We start from the raw sequence: 27500 nt of genomic DNA, 5'->3' as shown, positions 1-27500 counted from the left end.
GCTTGCGGACTCCTCCTACTCAACACCTGAGTCAAGCCCCGGTAGCGGGTAAGGGAGTGTCATTGTTCTCTAAATCTCTATATGTATGTTCGTACTTTTGCTTTCCCTATAAATTGTAAGAAACCTCTTTCAATAAATCAGTCCTCTGAGGAAGTATCACGAAACTAGTCAGGACTCAAGTGTATATTCCGTATTTTCATTTTCCTTGTGGTGGTTCTGCATCTGAGCATCACGTTTTCCTGTGATTTTTACGCATATATAAATATATATATATATATATATATATATATATATATATATATATATATATATATATATACTCTGTTAATATTTTTAAACATTTAAACTTACCCGCTAGTTATATAATAATAGCTTTATTCTTCTGTCCGGCAGAAATTCAAAACTCGCAGCAATTGCATAGATATGCCAGGTATACACTAGCGCCACCACGGAACTAGGTCGAACTATCCCTCCTAGTATCAGATTTTCTTATGCCGCCATACTGGCAACATAGAAATCAAATTTACTCGTGTTTAACCTGGATTTTTGCAGTATATTGGTGATGTACTCTTGTTACGGGTATGAGAATTCGCTTATTAGGTTTTTTTTTTATATTTTATTGCTATGTTATAGCTTGAAGGGTAGGATTTAAAATTTTTCAACCCATTTTTAACTAACGAAAGCATTATGGCAATAGGTAAACATCTCGCCTCATCGATGATGTCATAGTCATTTGATGTAAGCTTGAGTATGACTTGCATTTTCTTTCTTTTTCTACAAAGAATTATAAGTTAATACTGTCTTACAAAGTATTTAGTTATGTAAAATAAAAGGTTTATGTTATTTTAAGAAAATTTTTGTCCTTTTGGTATGCTTTCTTGGATAATCTTCGATCTGTTTTAAAGATTATCTAGCGTTCATTTTTATTTATGCTACGCAGTCCTCAGTCTATCGTTACAGTATTACTCTTTGTATCGATATTTATGAAAAGTACATTTTTCTTTAGAAAGTAAAGTTTTTATGTTATATTAGATAAAAGGAATATGTCATTTTCCAATTATATTGGTCCTTTTAGTATTTTTTTCTTTAGCTAATCTGTTTACAAAGATTAAAGAGAATTAGCGTTCAGTTAATTTTTATACGACGTAGTATTCATGACAATCGATATAGTCTCACGATTCTTTGTATCATTGTTTACTTGTTCGTTTTTGGAATACAGTGATACCTCGGTACTCGACCATAATCCGTTCGAGATCCGTGTTCGACCTCCGATTTGTTCGAGTACCGAATTTTTTTTCCCCATAAGAAATAATGGTATATATTCTATTCCGTTCCCAAGCACTCGAACAGGCCCAAAATATTAATAAAACGTGTACCTAAACAACAATAATTATCTAAATGTGTATGAAATTGGTCAGAAAATCCTATAAAACAATTTTAAACCATTTACTGTACTAAAATAAAACAATTTTAAACCATTTTCTGTACTGTAGTGAACATACCTTTGAGCAGCGGTTCGATGGCATACAGGGATGGATGTGGAGAGGATGGAAGGGGGAGGTTACTGCTTGGAAGGAGAGTCCCCTTCCATGATGTGGCGGGGTAGTTCTCCTTCAGGAGTTATTTCTCTCTCCAATGAAAGGGTGGGCAGATCTATTTCAGGGGTTTCTTCTCTTCTTTGTCTCTTCTTTGGAGGAGAAACAGGCTTTGATGTAGCAGCTTTCTTTTCTTTTGTGAAAAACTGGTCTATTGTTAATTGTTTCTTCCTCCTCTGCAGTATTTTTCGAAAATGATACATGACACTATCATTAAACATATGCACTGCCCGGTTTGCTACTGCAATTTCTGGGTGGTATTTTTCAGCAAAAGCCTGCACATCTGCCCACTTGGAACAAATTTCATTGATGAGAGAACTTGGAACATCCTCCCTTACCTCATCCTCTTCTGAAGATTCCTGCTCCACAATCAGATCCTGCTGCTGTTGTTGTTGCAGGTGCAACAATTCCTCCACAGTCAACTCGGTAGAATGGCTTTCTACAAGCTCATCAATATCATCCTTGTCGACCTCAAGCCCCAAACTCCTGCCCATGACAACAATTTCCTCAACGACATCAGTGTCATCAGAAATTACAGGGGTAGCAGTGCTTGGACCCGCCTCTGGTTGGAAACCTTCAAACTCCCTCTCTGTGACACATGATGGCCACAGCTTACGCCAGGCAGAGTTCAATGTCCTATAGGTCACACCTCGCCAAGCTTGGTCAATCATGTTAACAGAGTTGAGGATGCTGAAGTGTTCCTTCCAGAATTCCTTTAGGGTCAACTTCGTGTCACTGGTCACTTCAAAACACTTTCTGAAAAGGGCCTTGGTATAGAGTTTTTTGAAGTTTGAAATGACCTGTTGGTCCATGGGCTGGAGTATGGGAGTAGTATTGGGGGGCAAGAATTTGATTTTGATAAAGCTGTATTCTTCTTTCAAGTCATCCTCGAGACCTGGAGGATGTGCAGGAGCATTGTCCATAACCAGAAGACATTTCATTGGCAAGCTCTTTTCAATGAGGTAAGCCTTAACCTGGGGGGCAAACACTTCGTTTATCCACTCAGTAAAGAATTGTCTTGTGACCCAAGATTTAGTGTTCGAGCGCCACATAACTGGTAGTGCACTTTTACAAATATTATTTCGTTTGAACACCCGGGGGTTGTCCGAGTGGTACACTAACAAGGGTTTGATCTTGCAATCGCCACTTGCATTTGCACACAGCAACAATGTTAGCCTATCTTTCATTGGCTTGTGACCTGGCATCTTCGTCTCGTCCTTGGTAATGTACGTATTGGCTGGCATTTTCTTCCAAAATAACCCAGTCTCATCACAATTAAAGACTTGTTGTGCGATCAAATTTTGTTCATTTATGTACCGATCGAATTCCCCCACGTATTTATCGGCTGCAATTTGATCCGAACTAGCTGCCTCCCCATGCCTAGTAACACGATGAATACCTGTTCTATTACGAAACTTTTCAAACCAACCCCTGCTCGCTTTAAATGTAAATGAATCACTTTCACTGGTACTCGGACTTTTCTTCACTAATTCTTCATAGATATGCAACGCTTTTTCACAAATGAACGCTTCACTAACACTTTCCCCGGCCAACTGTTTTTCTTTAATAAATATTAAAAGCAACTTTTCCATCTCCTCAATCACTTGTGGCCTTTGCTTAGTTACCGCCGTAACTCCCGTTGCAACATTCGCCTTCTTAATCATTTCTTTATGCTTTAAAAACGTAGAAATGGTCGACTTCGCCATTCCGTATTCTACCGCTAAATCGGACACTCGTACACCATTCTCATATTTCGCTATAATTTCCTTCTTCAACTCGATCGTTGTTCGCACTGTTTTCCTCTTCTCCTTCCCCTTAACACTCATTACTTTCTTGGGACTCATTATGAAAGCTAAAAAAGCAATTAAAAGCACTGAAAATCACTAAATCACAACGAATGCTGATCGCGCGTTGTCTGAGTGACGCTCTCGAGAGAACTGATGCTTCCCGAACAAGCGAGAGTGGCCGAGATGGCGCGATCATCACAAAGCCCATGCGGTCGTCACGTGTTCGGCTGGTCGAGTACCGAATTTTTGGTCGAGCACCGCAGCAAAAATTTCTCGAAAATTTTGGTCGAACTCCGAATTGTTCGAGTATAGAGTCGTTCGACTACCGAGGTATCACTGTACTAAATTTTTTCGTATAATATTTATAAATGTTCCAATTGTTAAATGTGACTTCGTCTTTTATTGGAACCCCTTAATATTAAGGGTTGGTTTAAATATATAGATAAATTCTTTATTCTTATATCTATTCATGTAATATATTAATGTTTTATATTAAATATTTTTTTACATTTTATATGGGATTCAGTGACTATTGCTTTCCCATTCAAGCCCTTGACAGAATAGTAAGATCTCCCTCTACGGGCATGTATACTTTTGGTTTTATACCAAAGAGTCAAAAAAGCAAACTTTTAGTGCTAAATTAGTTCAGTGAATTTTATTCAATGCAGTGGAGGGTGCTTCTGTTCGGACCTGTCTTTATCCTAGCCTTAGACCTCTTTTAAGCTCCCGGACCCATAGGAGAAGTAAAATTGAGCGGCGAAGGGAAGCAAGAGGCGTAGCCTGGCGCTTACTGTCGTGTAAGACCTGAGCAGAAGTCCCCTCGAGCGTTTTTCTGTTGACGATCCTCAGAAGGCTCGCCCTTTCCGTAGGTAAGGCGAGGTAAAAGTGTTTTCTAACATTAAGCGATGGTGCGCATCAGGCGCGAAGCTGAAAACAAAAAATTAGAATCATTCTTGACAGGTAATGAGCATTCAAATGTTCTTACCTCTTGAAAAGAGCTGAACTTCATGGCACGTGCCAAGCAGCTGAGCATGATGGCGCTCACCAGGTGGTTGAGCATGGCGCCTCGCAGCAAGCTGAACGTGACGCCTTGTGGCAAGCTGAACGTGACGCCTCGCGCCAAGCTGAACGTGACGCCTCGTGCCAAGCTGAACGTGACGCTTCGCGCTATGCTGAGCATGAGGCCTCGCGCCAAGCTGAACGTGATGCCTCACGCCAAGCTGAGCGTGACGCCTCGCACCAAGCTGAGCGTGACGCCTCGCGCCAAGCTGAGCGTAACAATAACAGAGCGTTGGTCATCAAGCGTTCAGCAAGGCTAGCTACTAACGCTGCTGTAAGAGTTTGACACGATGTTTGTATCTTAGTGCAACTTCTTTGTTTCTCTTGTTCGATGATCTACCGTTCTAGACGCGATTGGCATAGTTCCGAGCGTCTGAATCGTGAGCGTTTTTTAATCACAAGCGTTATTGTTCTGAAAGTCACGTGGCGCCAAGTGTCAAGAGCTTGCATGACATCAAGTAGAACTTGATGTCTACATGACCATGAGCGTCCAGCGTTGGAACATTATTACGTCAGGCGCTATATTAAGAAATAAATATTAACTAGAAAGATATTATGTTCTCAGACCAAGGCCTGCTTGAACTAATTCTTGGTTGGGAGAGCTAGAATTAAACCTCTAAAGCATTGAGGTCAGAATTCATAACCTTAAGGAGTTGACTCCTAGGAAACAAGACATCTCTACCTAGGTCAGAGACTTGTAGGAGGAAGGGAGTGACTTTCAGAAACTCATGAGAGTTTTCTGAAGTTTCCATTTTATTTTGTACCTGCTGCTCCTCGTTCCACCTTCAGTTTTTCGCTAAGGAAGACGGCAAAGGAGTCTCTGTTTATTATTTTATTATCATTACTAGCCAAGCTACAACCCTAGTTAGAAAAGCAAGATGCTATAAGCCTAAGGGCTCCAATAGGGAAAGATGGCTCAGTAAGGAGAGGAAATAAGGAAATAAATAAATGATGAGAATAAATTAACAATAAATCATTCTGAGAAAAGTAACTAAGTCTAATAGACAGTGCTGATAGGGCAGTGCTTTAGCGCGTCCTTAATGCAGCATAAAGAACCTAACTGCAGATGTTGGTGCAGCAGCATGTTCAGCTGCAACAGCAGGAAGTGCATTAGGGCTTTTGTAAGAGAAGGCAGTGCCCCTTTTTTGCTGTATACGGCCTGTCAGGATGTCAGAAGTTGGCAAAGCTTTAGTTCATACTGATAAGGATCTTGTTCCTGAGTCTGGTGTTATGGTACAGGCACCGCCGCTTCTGCCAGACTATTTTCCGTCTGCTGAAATGCAGAGCGTGATGTAAGCGATGAGGAAGGCGAGTTCGCGATCAAAGTTTTCTACACCGGTGTCACCTAACGTTGATCCTAGTTGGACTATGCTGCTGGCATGAAGCAACGGCTCTCATCTGTTATGCAGTCTTATCAGCCTGCTGTTAACAAAGCGATGGTCCGTCATGATTCTTTTCAGGACGTGTTGTCGCACAGGCTTCCTACCAGCAAGCTAAAATGTTGAACAGCGTGATAAGGCTTCTATATCCCATTGAGTGTCTGCTTCTCTTGATACCAGACGTCAAACGGCCAAGCGTGTCATCGAGTGTTTACCTTCTAAGCGCGGAGACGATCGCTATGGAGCTAAGCGTGACATTGGGCGTCAAGCTGAACGTGACGTCGAGCAACAAGCTCGTAACGTCGAACGTCAAACAAGCTCGTGACGTCGAATGTCAAACAAACCGTGATGTCCAACGTCAGTCACATACTGTTCAAGCTACGTCCAGAGGACAAAAGTTCTCTACGGAGATTCATAAGACTATGCTTGTAGCAGTAAAGAAGGTCCACTGGATGATCTCTTTAGATCTCCAGGATGCTTACTTCTACTTCCCCATCCATCTGAACTTCAAGCTACTGGAAGGTTTGTGTATGGGAGGAAGTTGTCCAGTTTTGAGTTCTTTGTTTCGGGCTAAGCACCACCCCTCAAATAGAAGGTGCGTCTGTGAGGACATATCGTTGTGTCCTATCCTTAGACCTCTGGAAGGAGGTATTCCACTTTCGGGCCTTAGGCTTCGGCCTCACCACCGCCCCTCTAGTGTTCACAAAGATCATGATGAATGTGGCAAGCATGCTCCACTCAAGAGGCATCAGAGCCTCCTTGTACTTGGACGATTGGCTACTAAGAGCCCCCTCACTCAATCGCTGTCTGGAGGATTTGCGTCTGACAATGAGTCTGTCAGAGGAGCTAGGACTTCTGGTGAATTCAGACAAGTCTCAATTGATCCCTTCTCAGAAGATTCTTTATTTGGGGATGGAGATTCACAGTCTTTTCAGGTTTTTCCATCACCTGCAAGAATACAGCTAGCTCTCCTAAGGCTTTGTGCCTTTCTATAGAAGGAGTTTTGTTCAGTGAGGGAGTGGATGAATCTCCAGGGAAGCCTCTCTTCACTGGAACAATTTGTGTGGGGAAATAAATTTACGACCCCTTGAGTTCCATCTCAATTGCCATTGTAACAAAGAGGACAGCCTCGACAAGAAGAGGATTCCTCTTACAGAACCAAGAAAAGAGTGCCTTCGTTGGTGGAACAACATAAACAGGTTCCAGGAAGGTCTCTCTTTGGAACAAAAGAGCCCAGACCTTGTGTTATTTTCCGATGCCTCGGACTCTGGGTGGGAAGCAACACTAGGAAAGTCAGAGATTTCGGGTCTGTGGACAAAACAACAGCAAAGTCTCCACATCAATCAAAAGGAGCTGTTAGCAGTCCTGTTGGCTCTCAAGGGGTTCGAGAAGCTAGTACTAAACAAAGTAATACAAATCAATACAGACAATACCACAGCTTTGGCCTACATAGCGAAACAAGGGGGAACGCATTCGAGGCCGCTTTACGAGATAGCAAGAACTCTTCTCGTTTGGGCACATCAAAGAAAGATATCCCTGTTGACAAGATTCATTCAAGGGGGAGAATGTGAGGGCAGACAGCCTCAGCAGGAGGAATCAAGTTCTCCCCACAGAGTGGACACTGCATCTAGATGTACAGTATGCAAGAAACTTTGGCGGATTTGGGGCCGCCCTCTCATAGATCTATTCGCAACTTCAAAAACCAAAAGACTAGAGAATTATTGCTCCCCAGTTACGGATCTCGAAGCGTCACACACAGACGCGTTCCTGATGGACTGGTCACATCTAGATGTGTATGCTTTCCCTCCATTCAAAGTGCTGTACAAAGTACTACAAAAGTTTGTGTCTCACGAGGGAACCAGACTGACGTTAATACAGTAGCCCCCTTCTGGCCGTCAAGAGGTTGGTTCACAGAGGTACTGGAATGGATGGTGGATGTTCCAAGAAACTTGCTATTGAGAATAGATCTTCTCAGACAACACCACTTGGCAAGAAACCATCTAAACCTCCAAGCTCTATGTCTGACTGCCTTCAGACTATCGAAAAACTTGCAAGATCTAGAGGATTTTTGAAGGAAGCAGCCAAGGCTATTACTAGAACAAGAAGAACTTCTTCTATCAGGGTGTACCAATCTAAGTGGGAAGTTTTTAGAGCATAGTGTAAAGCTAACTCAGTTTCTTTATCCAGTACCTCTATAGCTCAAATTGCCGATTTCTTTTTAGAGCCTAGAAGAAGGCACAATTTCTCCTTTCAACCATTAAAGGGTACAGGAGTATGTTAGCAGCAGTCTTCAGGCATATAAATTTAGACCTCTCGAATAAGAAGGACCTTCAGGATCTCCTTAGATCCTTTGAAACCTCTAAAAAACATCAACAGGATTCACCAGCCTGGAATTTAGACGTGGTTTTAAAATTTCTTATGAGTGACAGATTCGAACCTTTGAATTCTGCTTCTTTTAAAGATCTGACTTTAAAGACTTTATTTTTAGTAAGCTTAGCAACAGCTAAAAGGGCCAGTGAAGTTCATGCTTTTAGAAAAAACATTGGCTTTAGAAACGGCAAAGCTATATGATCCCTGCAGCTTGAATTTCTAGCCAAGAACGAACGTCCTTCTCACCCATGGCCAAAATCTTTCGAAATTGCTAACCTCTCTGATTTGGTGGGTGAGGAGCTGGAGAAGGTTCTTTGTCCTGTTAGAGCACTAAGGTTCTATTTAGACAGGACTAAAGGTTTAAGAGGCAATTCAGAAGCTCTTTGGTGTGCAGTCAAAAAGCCTGCTTTTCCTATGTCTAAAAATGCCTTAACATATTTCATAAGACTTTTGATTAAAGAAGCTCACACACACTGTGGTGAGGCAGACCTTAAGCTCCTGAAAGTTAAGACTCATGAAGTTAGACCTGTGGCAACTTCTGTGCCTTTTAAACAAAATCGTTCTCTGCAAAGTATAAGATACAACGTTTTGGAGAAGTAAATCTGTATTCGCATCACATTATCTAAAACGTTTCCAGACTCTATGAGGACTGCTACACTTTGGGTCCATTCGTAGCAGTGAATGCAGTAGTAGGTGAAGGATCTACTACTACACTCCCTTAATCCCTAGCACTCTTTTCCCCTCTTGGAACTTGTATATATTTTTATGATTGGAGGAAATTGTTAGACAATCTTCTGCAATCTTTGACTTAGTCAGGTAGTCATTTGTTCCTTAAGAGTGCTTGGAACAAGGGTGTTAGTTGAGGTCCTGTCAGCATAGAGGTTATTCACTGTTTGACAGCTCCTAGAGTTCTTCAGCCCCCTGGGTGAATTGCTGGTTCTCAAAGGACAGCAGACTTACTAATCCAGAGAACCATTGAAGTCAGCTTCCTTAATAGGTACGAACACTTATTCTAGTTTTGTTTTAAACTCTTAAGTGAAATTCCATTAATGTTGCTGTCTCCGACTCGACACCAAGGGTGTCAATCAGCTATTATTATATAACCAGCGGGTAAGTTTAAATGTTTAAAAATGATATTTTCATAAGATAAAATTTTGAACATAATTACCCGCTGGTTATATAACTTAAAATCCCACCCTCCTCCCCTTTAGAGACCTATGGGCATGGAAATCTGATACTAGGAGGGATAGTTCGACCTAGCTCCGTAGTGGCGCTAGTGTATGCCTGGCACATCTATGCGATTGCTGCGAGTTTTGAATTTCTACCGGACAGAAGAATAAAGCTATTATTATATAACCAGTGGGTAAGTATGTTCAAAAATTTATTTTATTATGAAAATATCATTTTATTGTTACAGAGGTTTGGCTGTGCTTTGGTTGATAATGGGCAAATAAATCTCAAGGCACGTGAATTTGCTAATGACTTCCGTCCCCTAGATGAGAAATGTGACTGTATGACATGCCAGAATTATACTCGGGCTTACCTAAACACCATTGTCACTAAAGAGACTGTAGCTTGTCATCTACTATCTATCCACAATATTTCTTATCAGGTAAGAGGAAACACCATGATAAATGTTATTGATTAATGTATACTGTAATGTGTTTTTATGTTATTTTTTTTACAGTATTGAAGATGTAGTAATGGTGTTTATTTACATCAGTAGTATTTGGAGTAGTTGAGCTTTTATTTAGAGCCACAGTTGGCGTTTATTTCTACGTGAAATGCAAACCATCGTCCTTTAGATATGGGTAGGGAATATTTTTTTCAGTGCAAGCTAGATGACAGGTGGAAGGGAAGGTGAAGAGTCCCACTCCATTACCTGTCTCTCTACTTATGTTTTCTGTTGCATACTTATGCACCCTTGATAAAAATTTTAATTGTTCCCACACACACACACACACACACACACACACACACATACCTTTTTCTCTCTACTATGGGCTATATGGTTCTGGCTTAGCTGGAAACTAGCCATAAAAACTTTTTTTGTGAGGTATATGAAACTTCCGCTAGTTAGAGTGGGTTAGACCAGCCACCCCGCTCACAAACTCGCTCGGTTTATTACGCCACTTTCTTTTGATTTTGGCTCGGTGGAGTGAAGACGTGCTGTCTCGTTCTTCCTTAAACCCTAAAATTAAACTGGCTGTAAACTCACTCTGGTTTCTTCTTTCTCTTTGCAGATGTGTCTGGTCTTTTGAGAGCTGCCAATATGTAGGTTTGCCCTGGCATTGATGGTGGCTCTTGTGGAACCTTTATGTCGGCTAGAGAGATGGATTATCATTCCCTTTGCCCTCTGTGTAGACGACATCCTGCACTCAGGCTTGTGTCGAGAGAGTTCTTCCTCCCAGTGGGATCGCTACGGTAGTCAACGGAAGAAGAAGTCTAAAAGGGGTTCTTCTCAGGGTCTTCCTTGAGGTCGAAGAAGTCCTGATTTCTCTCTCCAGCACCTCATCCTCTCCCTACTGACTGCTTGTTCGGTCTCCTCTAGAGGACAGACGAGTAAGAGTGATGACTGTTTGAACCCCAGACAACCTCAGGTTTGGAGGGCCCCATGACTTCCCCTAGTGAAGGGGTGTTATCCCTTTTGACACCATGGGTCAACCCTTGCCTTCCTTAGGGCTTTTGGGTTCCCCTTCAAAGGAAAAGCTCTTTGAAGTGATGAAGCTTGGGGCACAGCAGTATTATTATTATTATTATTATTACTAGCCAAGCTACAACCCTAGTTGGAAAAGCAAGATGCTATGAGCCCAAGGGCTCCAATAAGGAAAAATAGCCCAGTGAGGAAAGGAAATAAGGAAATAAATAAATGATGAGAATAAATTAACAATAAATCATTCTAAATCAGTAACAACGTCAAAACAGATATGTCCTATATAAACTATTAACGTCAAAAACAGATACTGTATGTCATATATAATCTATAAAAAGACTCGTGTCAGCCTGGTCAACATAAAAACATTTGCTTCAACTTTGAACTTTTGAAGTTCTACTGATTCAACTACTCGATTAGGAAGATCATTCCACAACTTGGTAACAGCTTGAATAAAACTTCTAGAATACTGTACAGTATTGAGCCTCATGATGGAGAAGGCCTGGCTATTAGAATTAACTGCCTGCCTAGTATTACGAACAGGATAGAATTGTCCAGGGAGATCTGAATGTAAAGGATGGTCAGAGTTATGAAAAATCTTATGCAACATGCATAATGAACTAATTGAACGACGGTGCCAAAGATTAAAATCTAGATCAGGAATAAGAAATTTAATAGACCGTAAGTTTCTGTCCAACAAATTAAAATGAGAATCAGCAACTGAACACCAGACAGGAGAACAATACTCAAAACAAGGTAGAATGAAAGAATTAAAGCACTTCTTCAGAATAGATTGATCACCGAAAATCTTGTAAGACTTTATCAATAAGACAATTTTTTGTGCAATTGAAGAAAACACAGACCTAATGTGTTTCTCAAAAGTAAATATGCTGTCGAGAATCACTCCTAAAATTTTAAAAGAGTCATAAAAATTTAAAGAAACATTATCAATACTGAGATCCTCCTCCTCCTCCTCCTCCTCCTCCTCCTTGCCCTCTTCGGAGGCTAGGAGGGAGAGAGAGAAGAGGAAAAGGAGAGCTCGCTCTCCTTCGCCCAGACGTTCTCACTGGAGAGACAGGCGACATAGGAAGAGACATCATCGTTCTTGCTCTTCCTCGCCTTCTGTCTCTTCACGAGATGTCTTGCCACGAGACTAGCCTAAGAAGAGCGCTTCCTTTCGTCATTGTTCTGCGTCGCTATCGTCTTCCTCTCGCGAGGGATCATCTAAGCGCTCTAAGTGCTTCAAGAAAAAGAGCGCTACGTTATGTTCTCGCTCTTCGTCACAAGAGAGCTCTCCAAAGCGTAATAAGTGTTCCCTTAAGAGAAGCTCTTCCCACGATTTTTCACCTAATCGCGCCAGGAGCGCGGCCAAGGGCAAAGTGCGCCCTGACCTCAATTCCTCTCCTTCAGATATTAGTTTGAGGACCTCCGATCGCTCTAGGAAAGTCAGAAAGAGCACTTCTCCTCACCTTTGCTCCGTGTCATCAGAAAAAGAGCGCTCTTGCCCTTTCAACTTCCTGATCGCGCAAGTCTCCGGTCATACTCTCGCGTGGTCCATCACCTCGCCCTCATGTTTCAGACAGGACAACTCCGGTTCCCTTGCTCCCTTATGAGTTACGGAATACGAGTCTCTCGAGAACCTCGGAAGAAGACATAGGGATTCAACCCATCTTCTCTTCTGTTGAGAGCAGAGGGAAAAGGCCAGATCGCCGATCAATTTGACCTCTTCCACCTCATTCTTCAGACCTTTCAAAGAGAGGAATCTTTACGAATCCTACTAAGACAGTACCGATAATTCGGTCACCTTCTCCCAGACCGTCGACCTCCACGCAAGGCCAGGCGCTCGCAGGGCCATTATCCAGCGCTCAGCCTTTCCCTGTAACAACAGTACTATGGTCTCCTACTTCGCCATTACCTCCAGACACTCCGAGTTCTATCGCCCTTCCTCGTGTAATAACTCGCAAGGAATTAGTGCTGCCTGAGGATTCCTCGGAAAAGCAACCATCAAAGGACTTAGAGTCCTCTTATTTGAGGGCTCTAAGAACTATGTGTAATATCTCAGGCCTCAGCGATCTGTCTCCTCGACATACTGAAGCTCCAGCTTTAGACAGACTATGTTGTCCTCCACTGAACCCTAAGACCAGAATTGAACTTCCCTGGTCTGCACACTGCAGGTCATCTGATGAAGGTCTCGCAGGTGGTCTCGAGAGAAACTGGTTCCTTGAAGTCTCACGTATTCCTAACTGCTACAAAAGTGACCATGTGGGGCAATTGGGTCCTCAAAAGTAGGGAATCAGTAGTTTCCAGACTTCATAGGAGCATCAGTAAGGTCGAGAGATCACATTTGAGAAACTCGGACCTTCTACAACCTCTCGTCTTTTCCAAACGAGCAGTTTCCTCTACCTTAGAGGAAAGAGACGCAGGACACCGCGATGCAAAAGGCTGCCTCCTTTCGCACAATGCAACAGCAGCAAACTCCACTACCTAAGACCACAACCACAGCTCCACTCCCAGCCAAGAGCCTCAGCCGCCCCTCCTTTGTAGCCAAACCTATGGGCAGAGGAAAGTCGGCTCCTCCCAAGGCTAAAGGCAGAGGGAGGAACCCTAGACAGAAATAGAGTCTTAGGTCCCCCCTTCCAGTGCATAGAGGGGTGCCTGCAGGGGAGTTAGAGGAGGTGGAAAGCTAGGGGAGCCATGCAATGGACCATCAAGGTGCTTCGTTTGGGGTACAGCATCCCCTTCCTAGGCTCTGCTCCTCTAATTCCTCCTCCAATCTCGTCCTCCTAGGTCCCTCGGAATCGCGGGAAACAGCAAGCCCTAGCTCAGGAGATCTAGAGCATGCTTCTAAAGGGTGCCATCCAACAGGTCCCCAACACCTCCCCGGGGTTTTTCAGTCGCCTCTTTCTAGTAGAGAAAGCCTCGGGGGGTTGGAGACCAGTAATCGATCTCTCTACCTTGAATCAGTTTTTGAAGCAGACTCCATTCAAAATGGAGTCAGCAGCCTCCGTGATCCAAGCGGTGCGTCCAGGAGACTTTATGGCGTCTGTGGACTTAAAAAGACGCATATTTCCAAGTACTGATCCATCGCTCAACTCGGAAATTCTTGCGCTTTCTGGTTCAGGGTCGAAGCTTCGAGTTCAAAGTCCTATGCATCGGCCTCTCGACAGCCCCACAGGTGTTTACAAGGGTTTTCAAACTTGTTTCCTCCTGGGCACATAAGCACGGGATACGACTGCTAAGGTATCTAGACGATTGGCTATTCCTGGCCTCGTCCAGGGAACAAGCTCTTGATCACCTGAGATGGCTTCTTGACCATTGCAAGGATCTGGGGATCCTTATAAACGTAGAGAAGTCTTGTTTGATTCCAACCCAAGTCATGAACTATCTGGTTATGTCCATCAACAACCAGGTAGGGAGGGTGTTTCCTTTGGAAGACAGACTTCTGAGACTGGAACAATCCATTGCCCAACTCTTGTCTCCACTGCCTCCTCCAGCCAAGTTGTGGCAGAGTCTTCTGGGCCAATTTTCCTCCCTGGAAAAACTAGTTCCAGGCAGAAGATCAAGAATGAGAAGTCTCCAGTGGCATCTGAATACCCATTGGTCCCAGAAGAATGATTCCCCATTCCTCCCAATGGAGGTTCCAACTCTGGTGATACAAGATCTTCAGTGGTGGTCAGCCAGACAGAATACCCAAACGGGCATTCCCCTCCAAAGCCCCAATCCGAAGTTAAAACTTTTCGGACGCATCGCTATGGGGCTTAGGTTCCCACCTAGGCCTGAGGTTAGCATCAGGAGTCTGGTCTCCAATAGAACAGACTCTCCATATAAATCACCTGGAATTGTTAGCAGCCTGGAAAGGCCTAAAATACTTTGTAGAAGATCTACAAGGACGAGAGGTAGTGCTGATGAATGACAACTCCATAGCTGTCTCGTACATCAACAAGCAAGAGGGTACTCTGGCAAGAGAGCTCTGTCTGCTAGCGGTAGAGATTTGCCAGTGGGCGGAAGGTCATGACATTTCTCTCACAGCCAGGTTTATTGCGGGTTGGAGAAACATCGTGGTGGATCCACTAAGCAGGCATCACCAAGTGTTGAGTGGCGAATGGTCTTTGGATCCTCGAGTAGCGAAGGCAGTAATAGCTTTGTGGTGTTTCCCCACAATAGACCTGTTCCCCACTTCTCTGAATGTGAAACTTCTACGCTACGGGTCCCCAGTTCCAGATCATCAGGCAGCGATCCAGGACGCCCTTCAACAGTCTTGGGACAACCTGGATGCATACGCCTTTCCACCCTTTTACCTGCTTAGAAGGGTGATCAACAAACTCAGGACTTCCTGGAACTGCAAGCTAACCCTAATAGCTCCGGCATAGCCAAACAGAGAATGGTACGCAGACCTTCTTTCCCTGCTGGTTCAGATTCTAAGGTTTCTTCCTCTAGAGCCCTTTCTGCTGATGCAGCCACACAGTGGTGTCCCCCACGGGAGAATTCCCGTTCTGAAGCTTCATTCCTGGAGGCTCTCCATTCACTCCTCAGATGCAGAGGTTTTTCAGAGAAAGTGGCTGAGCACATGTCCAGGCACCTGCGCCATTCTTCCACAAACCTCTACCAACCAAGATGGAGAGTGTTTGCAGCTTGGTGTAGAGGGCGAGGCGTGTCTCCACTCGATCCCTCTCTTCCCTTAGTGGCGGACTTCCTTTTGTACCTCAGGGAGGAAAAGCTCCTCTCATTCTTGGCAATTAAGGGCTATCGCTCAGCCTTGAGCCTCATCTGTAGGCTGAGAGGGGTTGACCTTTCCACCTCAGAAGATATCACCTTGGTGATTAGAGGTTTTGAGAGATCTTGCCCCCCAGTTGAGCTTAGACCACCACCTTGGGACGTGTCCCTGGTCTTATGTTCCTTGAAGGGTCCACCCTATGAGCCCTTAAATAGGACCTCTGACTACTTTCTGATCCTTAAGACTGTCTTCCTAGTAGCTCTGGCCTCGACAAAAAGGGTCAGTGAACTACATGGTCTGTCTTACGACGTCACCCATTCTAGAGGATGGGGGGGAAGTCTCTCTCAACTTCGTGCCAGGCTTTGTGGCCAAAACTCAGAATCCTTCATTGGGCTATGAGAGATTTCAAGAATTTCAATTTTCCAGCCTCAATAAAGTAACACAGGATACAGACCAATTGTTACTGAGCCCAGTCAGGGCGCTAAGGAAATACCTGAAGCGCACCAGATCTTTCAGACCATGCCTCAGTCATCTCTTCCTCAGTACCAACAAGGTAAAGAAGAGAATCTCTCGCAACACCATCTCTTTCTGGATCAAGACAGTTATTGCGAGAGCCATTCACGGAGACCCAGAGGAGTGGCTGCCTCACTGGTGTTTAAGAGAAATTCCTCAGTCTCCCAAGTCTTAAGAGCTGGGGTTTGGAAACACCAATCTACACTCACCACTCACTATCTGAGCGATGTGACACATAGGTCTCTAGACACCTTTTCTATAGGGCCTATTGTGGCTGGTCAACAGGTGCTGTAGCTACCTTACGCCCTTCCAGGGCACAGTAGCCATTGGTTGAGGATTCTGTGTTACATTAGGTTTTAAGGAGTACATCCATTATCTTCTTTGTTTCCTTCTCCCTCCTATCTGGGTATCCTAGTCTGTAGCCAGTTTCAGCTGGACTCTCCAATGGAAATAAGGTATGAAACTCATCTGACTCCTCTCACAGGGTATAAGTTATACTCGTAGTCACGAGGTTTCCCCTTTTCAAGGTCAGGGGAATCGCAAGTATGAAAGGGTCCGAGTCGAATGTTCCTGACCCACTTCATCCTGAAACATTTGTTTCCACGAAGCTACAAACTTTCAGTTGTGTTAAGATTATGGGGATCTACAAAAAAAGAAGATTTAACGGAAGATTTTTTCTTCAAAAGAGTCTAGTCTGAGGACTATCTTCCCTAGGAATAAGGAACTCCTTGGCCACCCTAGCCTCAATACTAAGTCTCTTATAGTAAAGAATGAGGGTTTGTAACAAGTGTAGGAACAAATGACAAACTTATAACAGAGTTTGTATTTTTCCTAACATACAGACCCGAATTCTTTACACAAATCTTCCCTCCATCACCGCCCCCTAGAATAGTCCAAGCTAGAATCCAATTGAAGATAAACAGTAGCTACTGACCGGCGGTCCCCACAGGTGGATAACTACCTGCCCGGTCGTTAACGACCTTGTTAAGGTTTTTCTGCCATATTTTCCAGCTTGCGCTAGAATGTCTCCTATAGTAAAGAATTTGGCTTTGTGCAAACCCTGTTATAAGTTTGTCATCTTTCACATACAGTCATTGTCATCATCATCAGCCGTTACTAGTCCACTGCAGATCAAAGGCCTCAGACATGCCCTTCCAGTCGCGCCTGTTTAAGGTCTTTCCATACCAGCTTATACCTGCAAATTTTCTTTGTTCATCAATCCATCGTCTTCTCTTCATTCCCCTACTTCTATTGTAGTCTCTAGGGACCCATTCTGCTATTCTTGATGTCCATACATTATCTGTCATTTATATGCCCTACCCATCTCCATTCTTTTTCTTGCATGCTGTTAGAATATCCTCTTTCAGATTGCTCTCATACCCATGTTGCTCATTTTATGTCTTGATATTGCCATCATTATTCTATCCATAGCTCTCCGAGTTGTAACTAGCTTATGTTTTAAGGCTTTAGTATGGCTCCAAGTTTCTGATGCATAAGTTAATACTGGTAGGACCATCTCATTAAATACTTTTATTTTTAGAGAAAGTGGTACTTTACTATTCTTAACCTCATTTTGTTTAACAAAAGCTCTCCATCCCTTGCTTATACTTCTTTCAATTTCTGTCTCATGTCCCAGGGAAATACTGTTTGTCCCAAGTAGGTATATTCATTAACAATCTTATGAGGCTCGCCCATAACCCTTATTTGTTTTCTATGCATTTTCATTGAACATCATGTTAATTTTACTCATTCATTTACAGTCCTATATTTCTGCTTTCTATATTCAAATATTTTATCTTTTGCAATTCCTCCCATGATTAATGTTAATTCCTACATTTTCTTAATCTAACTTTTTAAAAACTACTACTAGGCATGCTGTGTATAGTTTAGGAGAGATGTCTCCCGGCTTAACTCCTTTCTCAATTAGAATCTTCTCACTATCTTTATGTAGTTTTAGGATTGCTGTGCTTCTCGTATAGATATCTTCAAATGCTTAAACATAAGATTCATCTATCCCTTGTCTTTGAAGGGATTTCATTATTCCTGATGTTTTGACAGAATCAAAAGCTTTCTCATGGTCTATAAATGCCATACATAGGGGTTTGTTATATTCTGTTGATTTTTCCTTTAGCTGGTTAATTTCGTGGATATGGTAAGGTGTAGCATAGCCTGCCTGCTCTCTTGGTTGATAAAAGTCTAGCTGTCTTTCAATTCGGCCTAATATGATCTTTGTAAACATTTTACATACTACTAAGAGTAAACTTATTGGCTCGTAATTTTTCAGGTCTTTTGTGTGTGTCTTTTTTTTTAATTAGTATACAGTAATGATAATGTTTTTTCAGGCTGTAGGTATAGAGCAATCTTGCAGATAATGGGTAAAGTTCAGTGAGTTTTACTACTATGAAATCTCCATCTATTGTTAAATCAGTTGTTAGTTCATTGTCTCCTACTGCTCTGCCTCTTTTCATGCCTTTTAATGCTTTCTTAATCCTCCCACTGTTACTTTTGGTACCAGCTCAGGCATTTCATTATTTATATAGGCTAATTTATTTCTTATACAGTATCACTATTATTTTCATCCTTTAAAGCAAACATCTGTTGGTACCCAGTTCCAAGACTTTATTTTTCATCAATTTAATGTTTCCTTTCCGTAGTATTTCCTCAATTTTGGTCTGATTGTTTATGAATGTCTTGGGGTCTTTAATTTGTTTATTTTTTTGGATAGTTCTGCTAAATCTATTCCATCTGTCTTGGATTTTACCCTCATTTCCAATCTTTTCTTTATTAGGTTTTTTATTTTTTTCTGATAGTTTTTCTTGATCTTGTTTAGGAACTTTTCCACCTATCTCTTATGCTGATTCTAATACAGATTTTGTTAAACTACTGCTCATTTCTTTTTTACTTACTTCCATTTTATCATGTAGGTGGGAGTACCTATTTTGTATTGCTAAAATAAACACTCTTATTATAAGAATGTTCATTTTCTTTCTTAAAATAAGTTTTCTCTTTCTTTTCTTAGATCTAAAAGTTTTGCTTCTCACCATTCTATGGTAACTTGTTCAACAGTGTTATATCTTTGTTACTAAATTAATTTCTTTTACTGAGAATAAAATTTATTTTGTTTTTCATTTTTTGTTTCTCCATTTGGGCTTCTCCATGTATATATTCTATATTCATTTTTATAGAAAAAGTTTTTCATCATTTTAAGATTATTTCTTTCTGCAAAAAGCTTGCCACATCCGTCATTCCGTGAGCTTGTTCTAAATTTACCTACTGGGCTTTTGCTTGTTTATAGGTAACCTGACCTTTGTGATGTATGAATCTACCTCTCTATGCTTTAGTATTTGTTCTTTTGGAACACATAGCAACCTAACCAAAATCCCCACTAGACTGGTGAAGGTAAATAGGACATAACTGAGACATAGTCCTGGGTTGAAAAGATGGTTGCCGAATGTAAACAACTGACCAAAAATTATTGTCTTAAGCACTAGTAATTGTCCTTAGTGTGTGATATGTTAGCTGGTAGACAAATTTGTCATTTTAGAGGCTGTAGTTTCAATAGAGCCAGAACACGTCAGTCGCCCTTATACGCACTGAGTTCATGCTTTACAGTTGGTACACTAGCTGTGTGGTACAGACGACAGCATTTTTGTTAATCGTGTCGTATTGGGTTCCCTATTCTAGCCTTTATGGGAAAGTCCTTAGAGACTACATGGCACCTCCCCCAAAATAGGGTTTTCCTTTGTCAAAACCAATGTTTTTATCTTTGAAGTTGTTTCAGGAACATACAGGGCTGTACTCACAAGTGAGTGGGTTGTTTCATTACAACCATATCAGTCATATTTTACCTAAAATGCAAAAGATGGAAAGATTAACAACTAATTTAAACGGATTTTTAGTTGTCTTAGTGGATGGATAGTGTAGTAAATAGAAAAGTGTTTTCAAATTGGTGCATGAAAAATTGCTTTTTGTAAGATTAGATTTTATTCTTCATAGATGAGACTGATGAAAAACATCCGTGAAAGCATCAAGGAAGGTCGATATGAGGAGTTTGTTCAAGATTTTATGTTTATGTATTACCAACACAAGACTTATCCCAAGTGGGTGGTAGATGCCTTGGCAGCTGTAAACATCAGTCTGAGACCATTGGTGAGTTTATAAATCCTGCTGTTTTTATATTATCCCTTTTTACACTTAATGCTTACTTTTTCACATCAACTTGTGTCTTATTTATGTTTCATTATTCCAATGCTAAACTTCTTAGATTATTATTGAAAGAAATCATAACTTTCAATGTAATGTTATAAAATCACATTAGGCAAATCACATTAGGCAAATTCATATGCACTTGGATCATGCTGCCACTCAATGTTGAACATTTGATATCACACACTAAGAGCAGTAGATTTTTCTATGGGGAAATTTCTTTTATGCTTTTAATAAAAAATTATTGAACTAACATTTACCATTCACTGGAGAAATACCATCTGTGGTTCTTCAGTTAATCACTGATAATTATTATCAGATAAAGAGGATGACAATAATTGGGATGAAATATACTAGCTGGCAATCCATGAGCTTTTAAAGCAGATTTATATAGTTAAGATAGTTTCAGAAATGTAAATGCCGGGTCACAGCAGGTGTCACAAATTGTTTCCACAAAAGCAGATGTTTACTCAAGATGCTTTATGTTAATCTCTCTTCCAATGTGGCAAACACGTTCTCTCAAATATTAGGGATGCGCTAGAGATTTAGTGTGTTCTTTGCCTGGCCAGATAGTACTACATTGGATTCCTATCTCTGGTTACAGCTTATTTTTCCTTTGCCTACACATACACCGAATAATCTGTCCTATTCTATACACAATCTCCTCTGTCCTCATACAACTGACAACATTGAGATTAAAAAACAATTCTTCTTTGCTCAAAGGGTTAACTACTGCACTGTAATTGTTTAGTGGATACTTTCTTCTCAGTAAGAGTAGAAAAGACTCTTCAACTATGGTAAGGAGCCCCTCTAGGAGAAGGACACTCCAAAATCAAACCATTGTTCTGTACTCTTGGGTAGTGCTATAGCTTCTGTACCATGGTCTTCCACTGTTTTGGGGTAGAGTTCTCTTGCTTGAGCGTACACTCATACACACTATTCTATCTTATTTCTCTTCCGTTGTTTTTAGTTTCTATAGTTTATATTCCCATGAATGAATTCAGTGTGTTTTAAGTCAAAGCTATCATTAAAAAGCACAAGAGATGGAAAGCCCTGGATACAATGGAATAACTGCCAGGATGATATTGGCCGAAATATGAAGAGACTCCAAGAATACTTACAAGGTTATTTTGTAGAATGTGGCTTCAAGAGGCAAAACCTGTGTTGGTGAAAATCGCAAAAAAGGAGATCTGATTGATTGCAAAAATTATAGAGGTGTCACACTTTCGTCTGTTGTCATGAAAATATATAGTATGTTCATTCTAAAGAGACTAAAGAGAAATAGTGATGAAAAGCTGAGAGACGAACAAGCAGGATTCAGAAAAGGTAGATGTTGGACTGACCAAATTTTTATTTTAAGACTTGTGGTACAGCAACATGTAGAATATAGAAACCCACATTTGATGGCATTTGTGGACTATAAAAAAGTCTTTGATAGTGTGCACCGGCCAATTTTGTGGAGAGTTCTGCGTTACTATGGAGTTCCTCCCTAAATATGTAAATTTGATGAAGCCTGTTCATGAGCAGAGCAAGAGCATTGCTAATGTTAATGTAGTACTCCAAGGGAATGTGTTGTCACCTATGTTGTTTGTCCTCCTCATGGGTTTTGTAATGCATAGAAGAGTTGGGGATGGTGGAGAAGGAATGGACTGGATTGGTAACAGGAAATTGGCTGACCGAGAGTATACTGATGACACTGTCCTTATTAGCAGAACACTGCAGGACTTGCAAAGCTTGCTTACCAGAATGCATGAAATATCATATGAGGTTGGGGTGAAGATAAATAGAAGAAAGACAGAGATGATGAGAACGAAATATGCTATGGAATATGAAATATCATTGGAAGGAGAAAAGATTTAATGAGGTGGAATCATTTAAATATTAAGGAACTAATTTATGATCTTTAGAATTTGAGATTAATGAAAGATTGAAAAAAAGCAAATCAGACAATGGCTAGGTTAAGTAAAATTTGAAAATCAAATTGCCTGAAATTACATATAAAAATCAGGCTATATATCAGTTTAGTGAGATCGGTGTTACTATATGGACATGAGGCGTGGTATGACAATGAAACAATATCTAGCAGATTTTGTAGATTTGAGAACAAAGCCCTCATAAGAATATTAGTCATTAAATGGCATGGCATGATTAGAAATGAAACTATAAGAGATTATTCAAGTGCTATATGTGGATGAGATCATGGTGAGGGGTAGATGGAGATGATTTGGGCATGCTCTTCGTACTCTCCAAGAGAGATTAGTTCTCCAAACTTTCAACTGGGTTCTACAAGGTACTACTGTTGCAAGACCCAGGCCTACATGGCTGGGGACTTTGAATCATGAAGTAGATGATGAATGGAGAAGTATTGATTTAAAAGCTCAATATAGAGATGACTTGCGAAGTAGGAGGAGATGATGATGATGATGATAAATGGAAGATCTTTGTTAATGTTGTTACTGTTCTTAAGATATTTTATTTTAATTGTTCATTACTTCCCTTATAGTTTATTCATTTTCTTTTTTATTTTCCTCACTAAGCTATTTTTTCCTCTGTTGGAGCCCTTTAGCTTATAGGATCTTGCTTTTTTAACTAAGATTGTAGCTCAACTAGTAATAGTAATGATGATGATAATAATTTGAAAGTTCCTGTTTGTATAGGACGGACTATTATGGAATAAGTAAAGTGAGCAGTGTTTCAACAAATATCAAGAATCTACTAGTAACATTGGTTCGAGAATATAAGATATTTTTTCATTTACAATTCATTACACGTACTAATCTTAACATTGATTTTGTAAAATTAAACCTTTCTCACAGGTCTTATTAGATAAAATAGGTAGATTTAATCTACATTACGGTATATTATAACAAATCTACCTGCCTAGCAAAAAGTTTGGGCGTTCATTAACCAACTTTTCACAAATACAAACTAAATTATCTTATGACACATGATTACAGATACCATGATTTCATCACAATGAAAATGAAATACAATTTTGTATTACAATTTTAAGTGAAAATTCAAAATTCACAGAGTTGATAAACAATCACAAAAATGTCAACAAAAATCACCATAAAGAAAACTCAAAAGTATCTTCTACTCAGTAGGTATCAAAATTTACAAATAATATTTAACCTATGCCTCTTTTCGGCCAGGGAATAACATTATCTTCAAGGACGTGACTAAATAATTCATCAAATTCAGAGATCTACATCAGTGGAGCTTTTGGATAAGTCTGATTGGACTCCACAATAGTTTAACACAAAGGACATGTACAAGAAAACTGAGCCACATCTTCCAAAATATCATGCCAATTAAAACATCTGATATAGAGTTTTACAGTTTTACTTTACTAGAATGAGAGCATCAACACTATGATTTTCATGGATAACCTGAACAACAGCATGATCAGACTTCTGATCTACAATCAACTTTCAACGAGACAAGGGATCATGACAACCATTGAATAACAAATTACCAGTTATTTGCAACACATGATTGGGATAGGAAAAATCAGTATTAAGCAGATTAAAGAAAAATATCTCAGACAAATTAACATCAACAGATGAGACATTTTTACAACCCAAGGTATCTTCAAAAGACAGGTCATTGGAATTCTCAATAAGATATTCATCACTAACTAACGTGTCTTTACAAGACAGGTTAGCAGAAGAGTCAGAAGACATGACAACACAAACCAAAAGGTCTTCCCGAGACAGGATGGTAGAACAACCGACACCAGTAGAACAATCACTAGTGGTTAAAGCACTACAAACAAACATATCCTTATAAAGCAAGTGGTAGAACAAACAACTGTGGAGACATTATTAAATACCAACACATCATTATCAGATATTTAGGTAGAACTCTGGAGTCTTCTGATGAGTCTCATCACTTAAAAAAGAACAGAGTAGACAAATAAGGACTGAGAACCTCCAACTCCTGATCAAAATTTGGCTTTTCAACCATCTTCGCTCGGACATCAAATTTCTCATCTACCGAGTCATTAACAAGCAAAAATTGAATGCCATTGATAGCCAACTCGAAAACCACACCAACAGCAATAGGCCCTGACATCCAGTCACAATTAAGATCCATATGATACAAGGGAGTGCTAAAATGGCCACCACCAACCCTACAGACAGGAGCATATTCCCCAATAAACGAATACTCAGACTCGGGAACAACTTTCCTCAAAACAAGAGATTGAGCACAACTAGTATCATGCAGATACAAACTGAGTGCCGTGACTCATTATAAACTCTAATGAAACCCTTAACAGTATATGGCTGGAAAACTTTATCAACAGGTCTGGAACAAACACTGGAATTATTAACAGACTTCCTGTAAAGAGTGTGGTCATCTACATTGTTAACCTCTACTAGTGGCACACTATAGAAAGACTTTGATAGAGTAAGAGTCACAGTCTTAACTACTTTCCTCTTCAACTTGAAGCATTCAGACACCGTGTAACCTGGTTTCTTACAATTATTACACATTACAGAACTGCTACTAGTTGACGTGCTATTACAACTGCTGCTTTGAGACTTGACATAAGAATCAGAACTAGACCTTTGATCTACATCATCTGCACTAGTATGCTTATCAGTGTCCCTATAGTATTTTGACCTAATAAACTTCTTATCATATGACCTTGACTCCTTGTGAGCCAACACATTATCATCACTACATACAGCTGTTTAACGACGAGTGGATAACTTTTATTTCATTAAAATAAACATTAATATTCTCACCAACAGGATTTTTAAACTGGTCAATTAAAGTAATTTCCCTTAATCTCTTAAAATCATCCTTACCCTCTGCTGCCTTACACCATTTATCAAACCTATCTGATTATTCCCTACTGAATTCTACATATGTCTGCTTAACTTGCTTTGTCCAACTCCTAAATTTCATAATCATCAACTCTTTACTCAGGAATGGAAGCATAAACTTTTTGTGCCCTGCCACATAAAATTCCCTACATAGATGCCTTATTTTCTGTTGGCCATGTAAATTTTTAGCTTTTCTCTCAAAACAGACAAAATATTCATCTAAAACCCTTTCATTAAAAAGAGGCCTAACTCTATCTTCAATAAAATTATCTGACCTAGATGTGCTTGCATCATTAGAATCAGCCTGTTTAATTTTTTCAAGTTCTAACAACTTTTGAACATTCATCTCATGAACCTTTATCTGAGCTTCAATTTTTAAATTCTCTCTCTCAACTAATTGTTCACATTTTAAATCAGCTTCCCCTCTCTCACACTCAGCTTCTGCTTCCATCTTCTATTGCCTGAGCTTCAAACTTTTTCTCTTAAACAAGCTTCTCTTCTAAATCTCAAGTTCTATAGCTGATAAATTTGAACCCAATGATTCCTTATCAATCACATTGATCACATCCAAAGGTAACACTTCTTCAGGCAAATGTTGAATTAAAACATACCTGTATTGGATATCCTCTTTTCTCATTGAATTTTTAACATTGAGCTCAAGATATTTGCCTAAACATATTAAATTGGATTTCTTGAAATCATTTAATTTTTCAATTTGTGAATCCTCTCAAAATTTGTCAAAAAAAAACTCTGATGCATCAAATTCGGACATGTCTACTGGCTATTCTGTACAACTGAAAAAAATGGAATTTATCAATAATCTCTAATTTTCAAAGGAAATATCAATTCAGCATCCCAGACAGGCCCCCAATTCTGTCCTTGTCAGCTACTATCAAAACGTAGATTATGTAAAATTTACTTCAATGTCTTATTCTCTTATAAAACCGGGGGTTAAAAAGTAAATATCAAGAAAGGTTGAAAATGGCATATGACGAAGTGAAAGTAAGAGAAACTGGTAATTTAGAGTAGGACTGGAAGTTAGTAAAAGAAAATTTTGTTGGGATTGCAAGTGATGTGTGTGGCAAGAAGTTTGTTGAAGGCCGCATGAAGAAGGGCAGTGAATGGTGGAATGAAGGAGTGAAGGTAAAAATGGAAGAGAAAAAGAGGGCTTTTGAAGAATGGCTGCAGAGTAATAGTGTAGAGAAATATGAAAAATATAGAGAGAAAAATGTGGAAGTAAAGCGCAAGTTAAGTGAGGCAAAGAGGGCAGCTGACCTGAGGTGGGGTCAGGGATTGGGTCATTCCAATGAAGAGAATAAGAAGTTTTGGAAAGAAGTCAAGAGAGTAAAGAAGGCTGGCTCAAGAATTGAAGAGGCAGTGAAAGATGGAAATGGAAGGTTGTTAAAAGGAGAGGAGGCAAGGAAAAGGTGGGCAGAATATTTTGAAAGTTTACTGAATGTTGAGGATAATAGGGAGATATAATTGCTATTGCAGGCGTTGAGGTGCCGGTGATGGGAGATGAGAATGAAAGAAAGATTACAAGAGAGGAAGTGAGGAGAGCACTAGATGAAACAAGAGTAGGAAAAGCATCTGGTATGGATGGTATGAGAGCCGAGATGTTGGAAGGGGGTGTGACTGTACTTGAAGGGTTTGTGAGATTGTTAATACGTGTTTTGTGTTGTCAATGGTACCAGTAGATTGGGTTTGTGCATGTATTGTACCACTATATAAGGGTAAGGGAGATGTGCATGAGTGTTGCAATTCAAGGGGTATTAGTTTGTTGACAGTAGTTGGAAAAGTGTATGGTAGAGTACTGATTAATAGGATTAAGGATAAAACAGAGAATGCAATCTTGAAGTACAGGGTGGTTTTAGAAGAGGTAGGGGTTGTATGAATCAGATTTTTACAGTTAGGCAGATATGCGAGAAATATTTAGAAAAGGGTAAGGAGGTGAATGTTGCGTTTATGGATCTGGAGAAAGCGTATGATAGAGTTGATAGGGAAGCGATGTGGAATGTGATGAAGTTATATGGAGTTGGTGGAAGGTTATTGCAAGCAGTGGAAAGTTTCTACAAAGGTAGTAAAGCATGTGGTAGGAAAGGAAATGAAGTGAGTGATTGGTTTCCGGTGAGAGTGGGGCTGAGACAGGGATGTGTGATGTCGCCGTGGTTGTTTAACTTGTATGTTGATGGAGTAGTGAGAGAAATGAATGCTCGAGTGCTTGGACGAGGATTGAAACTGGTAGACGAGAATGACCATGAATGGGAGGTAAATCAGTTGTTGTTTGCGGATGATACTGTACTGGTTGCGGACACAGAAGAGAAGCTTGGCCGATTAGTGACAGAATTTGGAAGGATGTGTGAGAAAAGGAAGTTGAGAGTTAATGTGG

At 40.4% G+C, this 27500-nt stretch overlaps 1 protein-coding gene across 3 annotated transcripts in view; it reads left to right on the top strand.

Moving 5' to 3' along the window:
• Tgt (tRNA-guanine transglycosylase) overlaps positions 1 to 27500 on the top strand; it is a 196498-nt gene that overhangs the window by 74999 nt on the left and 93999 nt on the right. For all 3 annotated transcript variants that reach the window (XR_011040591.1, XR_011040592.1, XM_068354084.1), the window contains exons 8-9: positions 9608 to 9802; positions 20067 to 20219. Coding sequence is in view for 1 of the 3 variants with exons in the window: in XM_068354084.1 (XP_068210185.1) it covers positions 9608 to 9802; positions 20067 to 20219 (348 nt within the window). In the remaining 2 variants the exon portion in view is untranslated. The remainder of the gene's footprint in view (positions 1 to 9607; positions 9803 to 20066; positions 20220 to 27500) is intronic.

This window comes from Palaemon carinicauda, chromosome 30 (genome assembly GCF_036898095.1).
Source record: "Palaemon carinicauda isolate YSFRI2023 chromosome 30, ASM3689809v2, whole genome shotgun sequence".
Lineage (NCBI taxonomy): Eukaryota > Metazoa > Arthropoda > Malacostraca > Decapoda > Palaemonidae > Palaemon > Palaemon carinicauda.
The sequence above is the reverse complement of the archived record's forward strand: the minus strand, read 5'-3'. Positions and strand labels throughout refer to the sequence as shown.